The 15,427-nt window shown below is 57.9% G+C and overlaps 1 protein-coding gene across 1 annotated transcript in view; it reads right to left on the reverse strand.

Annotated features, from left to right (window-relative positions):
- Positions 1-15,427, reverse strand: part of TCERG1L (transcription elongation regulator 1 like) — a 114,857-nt gene that overhangs the window by 29,717 nt on the left and 69,713 nt on the right. Inside the window, exons 5-6 of the mRNA XM_066239447.1 lie at positions 3,591-3,682; positions 1,050-1,138 (exon numbers count right to left, since the gene is read on the reverse strand). Of these exons, the coding sequence (XP_066095544.1) occupies positions 1,050-1,138; positions 3,591-3,682 (181 nt within the window). The remainder of the gene's footprint in view (positions 1-1,049; positions 1,139-3,590; positions 3,683-15,427) is intronic.

Here is a 15,427-nt window from a genome sequence, read left to right on the forward strand (position 1 = left end):
AGGGAATGGAGGACGGAGATTGGGGTCAGTCACCAGTGGCCAGTGATCTCATCGACCCCCATGCCCATGTAATGGAACGTCCACAGAACCCACAAGGATGGGGTTGGGACAGCTTCCAGGTAGCTGGACTGTGTGAAGGTCCAGACCCCACTCAGCATTGTGCATTGTTTACAGGGTGTTGCCAAAGGGGAAAACCCACAGCTCCCACAACCGGAAGGTCACGCCTTCTACTTAATTATGCCCCCCAGAACACATGCTGGTACTGAACTCACTTCGATCCCCCCCCCAGATGGTGAGTTGGGAGGCCGGCCTGCCTTGAAGCACATAGGAGGGAGTCTGTGACAGGAGACCCCCAGGCAATGCTTGGGCCCACGTGGAAGTCAATATCTGGTGATCGTTGGCCCCAGTTCCCAGCATCAAATTCCAAACACCCTCGGAACTGGCCGAGTGACAGGAACCTCTGTCCTAAGTCACTAGCCCCTGGGACCACAGCTGAGATCACGAGAACAAGGGGGGACTCCCTCGACGATGTCGGCTCCCGGGGGGGCACCATGCCCCCCCCGCCACCCCCACTCTCTCCCGGCTTCAGGCTCCGAAACTATTTCATCCTGTGATACCTTCTCATTCTATGTCCGGATCGCTCCACGGCGAGAGGACATTTTAAGACACTGCAGATGGTGCTCGTTGGCGGAGGGCATTTGGAGCAGGGCGTTCTCACAGGCGAGGAGCCCCCCAAGGGCAGCCGGGGAGAGCCAGGCGCGCTTTCCTTTAAGAATCCCCCCCCCCGGTCCCCATCTCTGGAGCAGAGGGATGCCACAAGCCAGAGGGAGGCCGCCGCTCCTGCAGCCCCGGTCTGGCGGACGCACACGCACTGGTGTGACAATTTTAACGGGCGTTCACAGGGGCACCACCAAAAGTCTGTTCTCCCTCCACCTGCCATCCGGTTGCAAATGAACATCTGAGCCACCATCTTACCTAAGGCGCACGCATCACCCTGTGGGGACAAGACAGGCTACCCCTCATTGCTCTCGGGTTTCCGCGCCTCTTACCAGGGGGAGCCCGGCACCGGGGTGGAGGCCACCGGTCTGTTGCCTTTGGCCGCGCTGTCCTCTCCCGCCTCCAGGAGGGATGGAGGCTCCTGTCAACAGAAAGAGGAGAGGAGAGCACCGTTTTATCTTTTTATGTCAACACCCATCCTCCACTACAGACAGCCACGCAGAGAACAGCAAGTCTCCTTCAGACGGGCCTGCCCACGGCCATCACGCGACAGGCCCCACTCGGCACACTGAGCTCGGGGGCCAGGCGGCTGTGCTGGGGATATGGAGTCCGCAGCACACAGACCACGGGGAGCCACTCAGACAAAGGCGTCCCCCCAATTATCTCAGATGAGCTCAGCACTCTGCTTCCGCAGACACGCAGTGGACGGCAGTGGCCCAGGGTCGCTCCTGGGTGCCTTTGCTTCTTGGGGGCCGGCGAGCCCACCAGATTCATCTCTGAGAACAGGATGACCTGGAGGCTGGAGTCACCATGCCAGCAAAATGCTACGTTTGGCGACAGAGAAACTCGAAGCTGCAAGAAGTCCTGGGTGCAGCTCGGACCGGCCACATCCAGGTCGCTAGAAGGCAGGAGGGTGTGAGCTCACATCCTTGCAGAGTCTGGTGGCACCAGAGACTGTCCCCTTTCCCCAGGCACCAAGTCGGGGGCAGAGCTCAAGGGGCGTCACACTGTGGAAGCAGTTCTGTGCACAGTGGGGTTTGAACAATACCGTGTGCCTCTCTCTGCATTTAGGAAATAAAGAATGCTTGAGCTCCTAAAAGAACATTAAGTCTTATTCCTTAAAATTAAAGAGAAAAAAAAACAAAAAAAAAACACCAAAAAACCATGTGTCTAAAGGAGACAAAGGTGAGATAAATCTGGAATGCGTAAACTGATGCTCTGGTCAGACCATGGACGACAGAGGGAGGCTACGGCCTAGTGACACTGCCACCCATGAGCTGGAGGCTGAGAGAGCTCACGTCACCAAGACTGAATGCCCAAGAGGAAGGACGGGAAGTCTGGGATGAAAACGGGGGGTTGTCCATTCACACGTGCCCATTGCTGTTGTCCTGGCGTCTTCCCGGGGCCCGTGGCTTATTATGACACGTACCCACACTACAGATGTGAGTTGTCATGCATAGAATGTCCCCTAAGTTCATAAGTTTTTAAAGAGCAGTCTGTTTTTCGAATTTTGGGGGTGTGTGTGTAGAAAACGTCTCTGTTTCCTCTGCTACAACAAGGTCAAGAAGCATAATTAACGTCACAGGGAGTATTCAGAGAGGGTTGTGTTGAAAAACACATGAAGACCAGAATTTATGTCACTCGTTCAATTAGAAAAACAAGGGGATATTTTCACTCTGAGGCGAGTTGAATGGTGGCAACCCAACAAGGGGCCTCTGAGCAGTGGATCACCCGCTAACTATTCGGGGAGAGACGGCGGCCGTGATTAGTGACAGGACACTTTGGCGATGCCAGGACTCTGAGCCGCTAATTACGGCGGCCCCTTCCCGGGGCCGCGCAAGTGGTGATGTCCTGTTGGCAATAAAAACGGCTCATTGAGGGGAAGCCCCTGTTTCACGCTTAAGGTAATACAGGTGAATTAGACCCGCAGAGCAGAGCGGCGCAGGAAGTAGCGCAGGTCCCGGCCGGGCTGATTGATCAGCACAATAAATCAATCACCTTGCAGGGCGAACCTGATCCCGCACGAGGAATCCTCGCATCGAGGAGCAAGGAGCGAAGCTTTAGTGTGCCGTACGCAGCACGCGCGGCCCGCTCGCACCACGCCATCGGCACCAGGGTGGACATGAAGTCGTGGACGCTGGTTGGGATGGGGCCCAGGAATACCACGCCTGGGGAACTGGCACAGAAACCGGCGTGACAGGGACGTCCCTGTCCCGGGCCTCTGTGTCAGCAGAGACACAGCTGACAATGCCAAGGGAGAGGGAGTGTCCACGGGACCCTGGTCGGACCCGAGGCCTCCCGTCCCCCGGGTAGGTCGGGGCGAGGTAGGCTCCTCTGGCGACCTTCAGATGTAGCCACGGCAGCATCTCCCAGGTTTGTGTGGCAGCAACACGCCAAAGGCGTTCACGGGTGGGCCTCAAATGCCACTTGGCAACCGGGAAAAGAGGAGGCCTAAGGCTAGAACGTCTTAAAAACAACAAAAATAATAATAACAACAACAAAAAAATGTGTGTTGGGTTCTCTTCAAAAGTCAAAGCCAAACGCTGACCAGGGAACGGTCTGGGGGGTGTCTTCCCGCGGCCGGCTAATCTGCGTGCACAAGCATCCCCTGAAATGTGGGGACAGGGGCCAGGGTCACACCCGCCCTCCTCTGAACAGAGCATTGCCTGGCGAGCTCTGGGCCCCAGGTCCGAGCAGGCGGCCGGCTGCATCTACTACGCCTTCCCCTCCCCCCCCCCCCGGGGCTTCCTCTGCAATTTCTGGGTTTGACGGACTTGTGTGGGGACCAGCGAAGCGTAGGTGGAGGGCGGTAGGGAGGGTCTGCAGCCTCAGCCCCCCCCCCCCCATCCAGAGCTTTGCATCCCAGGACTGACCTTGTCTCTTTCGACCCTGCCCGGGCTCTTCCTGTCCGTGGGCAGCCGCAGGGCTGGAGGGCGGGGCCTGCAGACACGCCTCCTGCTTTTCTCTGCGAGAGCAAAACAGTTGTCATTAGCATTCCACCGGCCACATCAGCTTGGAAGAGCAACACAAGGACAAAACGCCAGCTTGCACATCCAGTTGGGGAGCCGACATCGCATCCCCTGAAGGCCTGCACTGTCACATGGTCTCATAACAAGTCCCTCCAGTGACGCCTAGTTCCTCTGGCCGCGAGAGCCCCCATGCGCAACGCGGTCAGCCCCACCTTGCAGACCAGGCCACGTGGGTTTTGGTTGAGGGGACAGGCACTCCCTGACAAGGACAGAGGGCCGACGTGGGACGGACTTTCTCAGACTTTCCACGGCAGGTGGCCACGAGGGGCCCCCTCGGTCCCACCCTCCTCTGTTGGCTCCTCGCTGAGATGGCTGCTGGCTCTGCTAGGAGTCAGCCGACCCAGCACTTTGAAAAGCCGTTTGGGAGGAAGGGGGAAAGAAATGTCAGAAGCATGGATTTTCAATAGAAAAACGAAGTTTAAGTTCCATCCTGTTTCAAAACGTCTACATCGACCTTCAACGTTTGCGAGAGACAAGCAGGTGTCAGGAGCGGCTCCAAGATGGGCCACTGTCAGTGCTGAGAATTCGGAGGGAACCCCAAACCATTCAGCCACGCACCCACCTAACGGGTACAGTCACCACAGAGACCCCGAGAGGCACCCGTGGTCAGGACCCTTTGGAAGCATCTGTCCAGCCCAGGAAGGTCCCCAGTGAATCCCTTCCCATGGAGGGGAGGACGGAGGACGATGTGCTGCTTTGTATACGTGTGTGTTTCTGTGTGTATGCACGTGTGTATTCCTGTGTGTATGCACGTGTGTGTTCCTGTGTGCATGCACATGTGTGTTTCTGTGTGTATGCACGTGTGTATTCCTGTGTGTATGCACGTGTTCCCGTGTGTATGCACGTGTGTTCCTGTGTGTACATGTGTTCCTGTGTGCATGCACATGTGTGTGCCTGTATGTATGCACATGTGTGCCTGTGTGTATGCACATGTGTTCTTGTGTGTGCACATGTGTGTTCTTGTGTGTGCACATGTGTGCTCCTGTGTGTATGCACGTGTGTGTGCACATGTGTTCCTGTGCACGTGTGTGTGCCTGTGTGTGTGCCTGTGTGTGCACATGTGTGTTCTTGTGTGTGTGCACATGTGTGTTCCTGTGTGTATGCACATGTGTGCACACACGTGAAGTGGCAGGAAGGTGCCTTGAAGTCCCCTCGAAGCCCCAGCATCTGCACTTGGAGGGCAGAGGGGGGAAGGGCCAGAGCCCTGTCCACCTGCCTCCCAGCTTCCTCAGGACCCTGCTGCCTCTGGCCTCCTCTGGCCTCCTCTGCCCTCCATTGGGGAAGGAGCCCCACAGGCTGGGCTTCCACAGGGGCCCGGCTATCACGCCTGAGGTGGACGTCTGTGCCCGGAACCCTTGTAGCTGCACAGCAGTGTGCCAAGGGGACAGTCCTGGACCCCACAGAGGGCGTTCTCCTGGACAAGCAGAAACCCCAGGGCAGTTGGGTCCCCTCCCTCTGTCAGGTGGACAGATGGACGGACAGAGGGTGTTATGACCACAGCAAGGCTCTCATCAACTGGCTGTCAGACTGAAGACCCCACGGGCTCTGCCCACAGCCAGCAGGCTGGGCCGGGCTGTTAAAGGGCCTTTAGCTCAGGCTGGCAGCCAATGGACCATGTCTCTGCACAGAGGTGGCACCGGGTACCAAACCCCTGAGCAGCTGTGACCACCGCCAAGAGTCATGCCTCGGGGCCTGGCAATGCCACAAGCGGGCCTATTTCAGGACTAGCCTTGGGGCAGGAGCTGCCAGCCTCTCACTGAGCTGTACAACCAAACCTGACCCCTGACCCCAGGAGCCACGCTCTGTTCTCTGACCCCTGTGGTGCTGAGCAGAGCCCCGGCCTGGCCCCAACGCACCCAGAGCCCACTGCTTGTCAAGACGTCAAGGTCAGGAGGAGCCTGATACCCCAGTCTCTGCAGGTCCCGTGCAGGGCCACGCTGTCCCCACCCCCGGCTCCCTGTCTGCAAAACAGTCAGCAGGTCACTGCGTCTCCAGCCAGAGGGAAGCCACCAGGTAGGAGACGACGTAGGAAGAGGGTTATTGGCTGTGAGACTCGAGAAAAATGTCCCAGACACAGAAGCATCGCCAGAAAGAATGGGTGTGACGTGGGAGAGACCCAGAGACCTCAGAGAGAGGCTCTGTTTTGCAAGCACAGGACCACTCCCTGCAGGCCTTCCGTTGTAGTGGGGACACCCCACCCTCAGGTGAACGATGCTCGTGCTCCAGCGTCCACGTAATGCCGCTCTGGCCACATGTCCTCCGTGCCCTCCCCCTTGTTTCCGCTGCTCAAGAGGCCGTCTGACAGCTGGAGACCTAATGACCTGAATGCCGGCCACCCTCTGCACTAATGTCTTCCTCCTCCGGTGAAGCAAGCCATCAAGCAGGGTGGGGGCTGAATTAGACTCATAGATTTTCGGGGCATCCTGTCCCCACAGCATCTCCTACAGAGCCCATGCTGTAATAAGTTACCCGGGGGGCTCCGTCTTGGCCTCAGCTGGCTCCCAAACTGACCACCCACCAACGATGCCCCAGAGGGGAGCTCAGGAAATAGTTGTGGGGCCCAGCTTCCTCGTCGCCCCCACCGACCCTTCCACAGAGACCCAGCCCCAAGAAGAACCAGGAGAAAGGGTGGAAAACCTTCAACTTCAAATGAAATCGAACGTTTCAGTTATGACCCCAGACTTGGCGCATTTAGGGACGTGCATTGTGGCTAGAAATGCACAGAGGGCTTTTCCTGCCAGAGCACGTGTCAAGGCCCCGGGGTAGCGATTCCATTCAAGCCTGAGGGGCCATCAGGGAAGGCTGGGCTTGTGTCTGGTTCCACAGCACCTGCCCCAAGTCCACATGGTGGCTGCGTACCGTCAGAACACGTGTGACCACGGTATTGTATGTACAAATCGTGTCAGAAAAGTTGCCGGTGGAACCGTGTACCGACAGTGCTGCTCCCGGGTGGGAGCAGCCACACTCACGTGTCCTCCCCCGTCATCTGGAGAGGATGTAAAAGTCCGTCTTCCACTGAGAACAGTGACCTTTGTAAGGTCAGTGGCGTGGCAGTCCTCACTGAGAAGAGACGTTGGGTGACCGCTGTAACCCCCTAATCACACCCGTCCCCCCGAACTCCCGAGACGAGGTTTGTGCCTGGCCCTATGTGGTCTCCCTGCTGCCAGCACCGTGACCGGTCCTGAAGTCTGCAGCCACCTCAGAGGTGTGCGGTAGGCGCGCACCCCGAGCCCACTCACTGGAAACTGGGTCTGTGTCACGGCTGCCGCACCCAGGACAGTGCCTTCTCTACGGCTCTCCCTGGACGGCCACTTCTGGGGTCCACACAGAGGCACTGAAGTGCTCTCTGCTCCGGGGCTCTCCACCGGCTCTGACGATATGGTCACGCAATACTCCCCTGCGTGCCAAAGAGAAGTTGTTTACGGAGGAAAATCAACAAAGCGGTTGTGAGACTGTGGGCGCTGAAGCACTCAGGGTGCACACGTCATGTTCCCGCCCCCGGGAGAGGCGGGTGGGAACACCCTCAGGCGCCACTAACACGTTGCTGGTGGAGACCAGCCCTGCACTGCGTCACGCTCGCCGACGGCCCTCAGTTAGACTCCTCTGGGCACGGCTGAGCAGCAGGAGGACGGGGAAGGTCTCCTGGAAGTCTGGAAGGAGAGAAGGGGTGGAAGTGGACAGTCTTCCCGCCCGTGAACTGACCAGGGCGCACTGGCTGCTCACGTGAGAGCCAGACAGGGGCGGGGGTTTATGGGGAGCAATCAGCCCCTTCCTTCAAAATGCTGCAGGGTACCAAGGAGGCTGACCCGTGGGGAGCAGAGACGAGAGTGCTCAGGCGGTGACTGAGGCAGTCACTTGTCCCCTTGAGGAGAGCGGGGACAGAAAAGCCAAGCTCCGTCTCCTGGATGAGATGTGGCTCTGGGCACTCTGGTGGCTCAGGAATGAACCAACCTCGTTCCCATAAAAGAAGAATGAGGTGGGCGTGTTCATGTCCCCGTCAGACTCCACGGCCAGCTCCCCAGCATGTCACATCTCTGTTGTCCACCCAGACCGAAGGCACCTGCTGTCACCCAGGATCAAGCCCCAGTTCAGGGGCAGTTCAAACACGATAGAAGGGGGACAGAAGGACGAGGTAAGTGTGCCCCCCCACCCTAGCAGCGGAGGCTCACGTCGAATATAGCACAAGGACATCTTCACATGTCCAAAATGTTGTTCCTCAAGAATTATTAAAATCAAGAACAGCTGCAGGTCAGTCAACATTGTCCAGCTTGTCAAAAAAGATAGGAGAAATGTTGTCAGCAGCGTCACCTAATGCAGAGCGTGGTTCTGAAATTCCGTGTCACTTTAATTCACTCAATACCGACGTCTCTCGGTCTCAGTTTCCTCACGGATAAAATGAAACTAACCTCCTGCGTTGCTCCCAGTTCTGGGCTTTCGGACGTCAGCAGGACATCTGGAGCTGTTTGGCGTCAAGTCCCAAAGAAATGCGAGAGGCAGACAGTGTGCCCCTGGTGGGCCGGTGAGAACATTCTGGTTCCGCTTTCCTGCTGGGCTCAGTCCTAACTCAAGGTCATGGGGTATCCCCCAGGAACAGGGCAGAGGAGAGACTCAACCTCGTCTGCCCTGAACAGCCGATGGCGACCCCTGACGGGTCAAGCCTTTGGAACCAACCTTCTCCAACACGACCCTGGAGGTGTCCGGAGGTTGGAGGGGACAGTGGGCAGGATGAGTTCCGGGTTGTCACGAGCCTGCTGGTCATTATGGGAAGGGCTGAGAGAGACACGTCTCACAGCCGCCCATGCACGCCGGCCCCCATCTCACAGCCACGCCCATGCACGCCGGCCCCCGCCCGCAGCAGACGGGAAGTGCCACTGGGACAAGCTCATGGACACGTCCTTACGGGGGGACTGTGCTTGGAGATGGATGGCTCCCCCTCTCCAGGAGAGGCCAGCGCAGGACATGGGGCAGGCAGGGGGGACAATCCTGGAGTCACTGGGGCTCCCCCTCTCCAGGAGAGGCCAGCGCAGGACATGGGGCAGGCAGGGGGGACAATCCTGGAGTCACTGGGGCTCCATTCTCTGTGGCCCACAATCCAGTGACTCCATTTCTATATGTGAGCATTTCTTACCTGCAGGAACAAGTAACAACCACCCAACGACAGAGTCGTCTTAGGGAGCACAATGACGGTATTTTAATCGAATGGTTTCCCCTTAAGCGCCGCCTAAGAATGATTTCTGCAGGCTCCGGCGAGGGAGGAACAGCCACCTCGTGTTACACGACAGAGAAATCGTCGCGGCACATTGTTTTCCAGGTTACAAAGCGAACCGCTGGGGAAGGCTGGAATGGTCCATTGACAGAGCCCCGGGCGCCTTTGAAAAAACCTGATAATAAGGGAAAAATGCAATTTATGTTTAAGATAATAAAAATGGCCCACTCAGGCCCACTGTATATGGCTCTCAATGAGGCTTGAAGAATGCATTGATTTTTCCAGGTCTGCCGCTGCCTCTGTGAGAACCGAAAACATTAAGGGAGACAGGGTCCTCGGGAAAGTGGCCGGCGGGCGGTGCCAATGCCGCCCAAGTGGTCAATGAGTGCCCACTGCGGGTCCCGGGCACCAGCAGGAGCAAGAGAGACACAGCCAACCCCAGGGAAGCCTCGGGGGACGGCGGGGCTTGGACTGGTGGGTTGGAAGGAGAGCCTGGAGCAGAGTGGACGCTCCTTAATAAGCCCCTTCCCCGGGTGCCTCTCGCCCAGAGCTCGGGTTCCACCCTGTCCTTGTGACACGGTCACTGTCCAGTCCCGCTGGTGAGCCATTTGAAGAAAGAGACAAGACTGAGCAGCTGCCCTTGGACTCTCAACTCCAGCTGCTCAGGGAGGGGAAGAACAAGGTGGAGGGGAGACTTCCCAGGGAGCCCCCACCCGCCTCGTGCTGCAGGGAGCAGGGCAGTCAACATGGCCGGGTGCAGAGGTGGCAAAGGACCCTGTTTTCCTGTCCCCTCCTCGCACCAGGGGCCTCAGAGGCTGCGGGCTTCCCTGGCATGTCACCACACGGCGTGGCTGATGCAGCCGGGAACCTGAGCCCATGAGCGCAGCTGCCCGGGCATGAAGGTGACACGTAGAACATCCCCCACCAACGCACTGTCCCTGGGACAGAACTACCTCCCCATGTCACAGACGAACACAGCCCCAGAACAAACAGCCAAGCCCTGTGCCAACAGCGAGGACAGGAGCCCTGTCATGGGGATGGGCAGATAGGACCATTGCCTGGCCCCTGAGCCTCAGAGGCGATGTCCTCAGCCTGCTCTGTGCGTGGGCCCGGATGGTGGGCAGCGGTTGGGACCCCGTGTGAGGAGGGACATTCGATGGGCGCAGAACTGCGGGTGCCACCCCCTCCACCCACCCCCGGTCTGCCACAAAGGTCAGCACATGAGGTCTGCGGGAACCTTCCCGAGCTCCACTGTGACAGAGGTAATGTCACGTAAGCGGCAGGTAACTTCTGAGCCCCCTTGCATTTCTCACAGGCGGTGGGTTCAGAACGGACACTGCAGAAACTAAAGGCTTCAAACACTTGGGTGACAGGACATGAGCTCAGCTTTCTCCACAGGAAAGGTCACTGTTCTGTCAGGTGGCACCACCCTCGTAAAGTGGCCCCACCACAAGGAGCACGTCTCCACCCCTCTGTCCCCAGCCAGACCTCGGTATAGTTTCGGGATTCTGTTGCTGGCCCGTGTGACTTCACAAGGACCCCCTGTCACCAATGGACGCAGCAGCCTGTGGAGATGACAGCCTGTCCTCACTGGACTGTTCTGGAACCTCTGAGGAGGGCAGGCTTCTGAGGCAGAGCAAGAGCAGGACGCTGACGCAGGAAGCCCGCCCAGCGCCCACGGGCGTCCAGTGCTGATGGCGGCAGGGAAGGGCTCGGCGCCTGTCTGACCTGGAGGTGACGTTTCTGACCCGGTGGCAGTCAGCGTCTGCGTCGGGCTGGACCCAGCACCGTACTGTGCCCAGAGGGCCACGCCAGATGCCAGCCGGGCACTGCCAGGAGCTGGCCACGTCCTGCCATGCCCAGAGGAAGTCAGCACCCTGCCTGGCACGTGTCCAGGGAGTGACCAGCAGAGCCACTGTCCACCTCTCTGACCTCAGAAACACGTGGAGAGTGAGTGAGTGAACAGAAGAGCGAGCTCTGGGTGAGTCCCACAGACCTCACAACGTGTTCAAAGCTATAATTACCATCCAAAAGTAGAGAGATCAAAGGCAGAAGAGACCGTGAAATGACACAATTTCCACAAGGAAATCCATTTCACACATTGGGGGGCTCTGCCAGGTACAGGGGGAACAGAGGGATCACAGACTAGGACCAAAGAAGGAGAGAAAGGATAGAGGTGGAGGTGGAGACAGAGGTGGAGGTGGAGACAGAGGTGGAGACAGAGGTGGAGATGGAGACAGAGGTGGAGACAGAGGTGGAGGTGGAAACGGGCAAAGAAGGGATGGGGGAGGAGCCGGAGGGAGAGAGGCCCAGGTACATCTATCTGCACCCCTGCACAGCCGTCTCCCTCCGGCCCAGGGATAGTGTGTGGCCGGAGTGCAGCCCTCAACCTTTTCCAGAGAGCAGACATCCATTTCCCAGCACAGGCTGAGCTACATAAGCCACATCCGCCCACCCACCACCCTCCTGGGCAGCACCAGGCTCCTCGGGACTCTGGGGCTCACGCCCCAGGCAGCGCTGTTGGCTGGCTCTCATGGAAGTCACAGCTGGCCTTGTCACTATGGTGAACCAGGGGCTCAGGTGACTGTCCAGCTGCACCTTCCCCTGCACACGCACAGACAGATGTGACTCGGATTGTGACGGTGGGTTTATACTGATCACAGGAGGTAGATAATGGATTGCTCGTAAATCCACTGTGTGGTTAGAACAGAAGAAAAGCGGACATATGCATGCAGAAATGAACACGCTTCTGTCAGCATTGTGACTCTTAAAGGTGACATCAAAAATAAGTCGTCTGAGGCCCTGGCTGGCTGGCTGGCTCAGCAGTAGAGCATTGACCCAGCATGTGGAAGTCCCGGGTTCGATTCCCAGCCAGGGCACACAGGAGAAGCACCCATCTGCTTCTCCACCCTTTCCCCTCTCCTTCCTCTCTGTCTCTCTCTTCTCCTCCCACAGCCAAGGCTCCATGGGAGCAAAGTTGGCCCCGGGTGCTGAGGATGGCTCCATGGCCTCTGCCCCAGGCGCTAGAATGACTCTGGTTGCAGTGGAGCAACACCCCAGATGGGCAGAGCATCGCCCCCTGGGCATGCCGGGTGGATCCCGGTCGGGCGCATGCAGGAGTCTGTCTGTTCCTGCCCCCCTACTTCTAACTCCAGAAGAAAAAAAAAAGTCGTCTGTTGTAAAAACACAAAAACAATGTGTTACTAGGTACAGCTTTGAAACGTGGGCGACATCTTTGAAAACTGCCCCAAAGTGTACCATTTCCCTCACCCAGGGCTCTGCTTCCCTCTTCAACCCCAAGGGCACCTTCTCGTCTCCTCCTCCGTGGGCATTAACTCCTCTGGGGGTGTCAAAGGGGTGGGTTGTGTGCTGTGCCCTCGTCTGCTACTTGGGGCCAGCTCCACACCAGGGGCAGGAACCCTCGGGGACGCCAGCCTGCACGCCACCCTCTCTCCACGGCAGGCTGACCGTTCCGGACCCCATGCCTGCTGGTTGGGTCGTTCACGATGCTCACACGTCCACGCGGTGTCCCTGCCGTCCCCTGGCCGCTCTGCTGTGGCTGAGAGCCCGTGCCCACCACTCCCTTCAGCGATACACCCTGGTGTGCGGCCAGTGCAGTCTCAGCGGCCTCCCCACCAGGACAGGGATGAAGTCTCCTCACTCCTTTGTCTCAGGCGCCTCTGCCTCCTCGTGGTCCCCTGGGAGCTGTCGCAGAGGCGGATCTGCTCGTGGGACCCTGAGAATTCTGCCGCAGAGCCCGGTGTCCGCAGGGGGGGGGTGCCGTCCAAGACACGCTTGGAGCCTCCGCGCGGTGGGGTTGCCGGTCTTCACGGGGTTATGAACTTAGGACAAGTCGGCAGCATGAATGACAGATAACATGCCGGAGCTCAGAGGGACAAGCAGCTGACAGGCGAGAGGCCCTTGAGGTATGTTTGGGAGGAGGGCGCAGGTCTGCAGATCGGATGTCTCTGGTCTCCATCAGCTGGGCACTGACAGTGTGATCCTGAGCGTCTCGGCTGGTCCTCAAAGGCTGCAGAGGGTCACTACTGCCTGGCTGCACATGCTTCCCGGCCATCCTGGAGAAGCTGGGCTCCTTAAACTCTCAGACAGGGTGCCCTGCGCTCAGGGGCAGTGACCTTCACTCGGAAACAGGTCCTGCAGAACTTCACCCTCCCGGAACCTGCAGTCTCCACAGCCCCAGCCACCTGGTCACACCTGTGGGCCCCCATGCCCCACCTTGGTCTCTTCCAGGTCTTCAGACCACTCCCCACCGAGCCCAGCCTCCAGGGGTCAGTGCTCCAGGCTGACCACCTCGTCCTTTGATGAGGCTGAACAGCAGAACCGGCCTCGTCGTCCACCACAAAGAGTCACCACCAAATGAATGACAGAGCATGCACTGGGGCGGTCAAGCCAGCACAGCCTCGTGACCTGGGAAAGTTCAGGCAGAGTCTGACCCCCCAGCATGACCACCTTCAAAGCCAAGTTATCGAGCAAGGATCACAGGTTTCTGATCTTGGTTTTGAGGTTATGAAAACCTTGCTAATCTATCATCTACCTATAACCTATAGCAAGAGAGTAGCACCTTGAATGTCACCATCACAGAAACAGCTGTGGGCAGGGCACAGCTCTGTCATAGCACTGAGTACAGGGGGCCCTGTGTGAGGTTGGGGCCTCGGGCACCCTGGGCTCCCGGCAACCACTTCTGGTCCCACTGCAGAGAGGTGACCACACCTCATCTCTGTGCCCAGTGACACTGGTCCTTCCCAAAGACAAAGGGTGACACCTCTTACTTCACCTTTTAGTCAATAGAGTGAGCCGAGCACACCCCACCCTCGGCCTGGCACAAGGCACATCTGAGGCCGGTGACCTGCCAGCTGGTCAGCAGCGAGTGACTCACCAACACTGTGCCCAAGGCATGCCTGGGTGAGGGACAGGATGACCTTCTGGAGCTGGGCAGGCGACTTGTGCCCATAAGAGTGTGGACAGAGACCCTGGGATGCTGACACAGAACAGAGACCCCCAAAGATGGGAAGGGGTTGGGACCAGGGGGCAGGAGCATCGTACAGAGATGAGGAACAGCAGATGTAAGTCCCAGAGCTGACACACATGACCCAACTCCAACCCCAGGTGCCAGGCACTTGTGAGGGGAGGTGGAACCAGAGGGGCATCCGAAGCCAGGTTACCCCCTCTGCCCCCCATTGGGACATCACAGGGAGCAGCGGCAGCTGAGGAAACAGGAGAACGACATAGGAAACTGTCACTATAACGTTAGACGTCATACACGCGTATAATGTGCAGTGTTTTTCCATCTAAGTAAAAAGGATTGAATTTTATTTTCACATTGAATTTTTTTTTTCCAAGGCCCCTCTCCACTGTTACTATGACTTCAAAGAAGAAGAAGAACCTTCAGAGCGCCGCTCTATTCTTAGGGACGTCTGACAGGCTGAAATGGAGCATTACCGCCCCAGACGCCGCATCCAGCCCCTCCTCCATCTCAGCACGTGTCTGCATCGCTGCGGGTTTGAAACTCTCAAAGCACCTTTTCATGTAACCTGCAGTTACACCGAGGAGAGACACGCACGATTAAATATATTCATATTCTAAGTGGCATTATTAAATTTTATCAAAAGGAACATTTTTGTAAAAAAAAAAAAGAGAGAGAGAAAAAAGGGGATAGGGTGGGGGAATTCCACATGAAAGCAATTGTCATACAAAAGGGAGATCTGAGAAGCCCGTGCTTCTAGAACAGGAAGTATGACATGGCCTGCGTCCTATTAGGAGCGATGTCTGTTATCTGGGGGGGTCGGGGGGCTGTGTCTCTGGGTCTCTGGGTCCAATGCAGTCCCACGACAGGGGACTTTAGGGCTCAGGCCAGCAGGGCACAGACACCCCCCTTCCACACACACCGTGGACTCTGGCCCCCAGTCCAGAGGATCTCCACTACTCCCTGGTCCACGTGATTAAACACACTCTTCAGTCCTCTGGCGGAGCTTGGAGCTTCCCACCGGGGAGCCACGGCCTGGGAGGGCAGTGGGGGCAGAGCTGGCCTGGGGGAACCAGCAATCAGGGAGGGTGAGACGCAGCCACCTGCCCTCGGGGACCCCACTGGTGTCGGGCTCAGCACAGAGGCGAGCTTGGGCGTCACCTTGATGTGTGGGGACAATCGTTTGTCCCCTCTGAGTCTCGATTTTCCCAACAGGATAAAACGAATAATACCACCTTCATGACCTTGGGCGGCCATGCCAAAATAACCGTGGAACGCGGAGCTTCAACGAGAGACCCTGACGCACTGCGGTGAAGGTGTCAGCCTCGTGGGACTCCGTGAGAGCTCTTCCTGGCTCACAGACACCAGCGTCTCGCCATCTTCGCACGGCAGGGAGAGCGCTCTCGGGAGTCTCCTCGCTCAGGGGACACTATCACCCCACTGGGGGTTAGGGCCACACCACCACGTGGGCTTGGGGAAGGAGCACAGACA

This window comes from Saccopteryx bilineata, chromosome 7 (assembly GCF_036850765.1).
Source record: "Saccopteryx bilineata isolate mSacBil1 chromosome 7, mSacBil1_pri_phased_curated, whole genome shotgun sequence".
Taxonomy (NCBI): Eukaryota; Metazoa; Chordata; class Mammalia; order Chiroptera; family Emballonuridae; genus Saccopteryx; species Saccopteryx bilineata.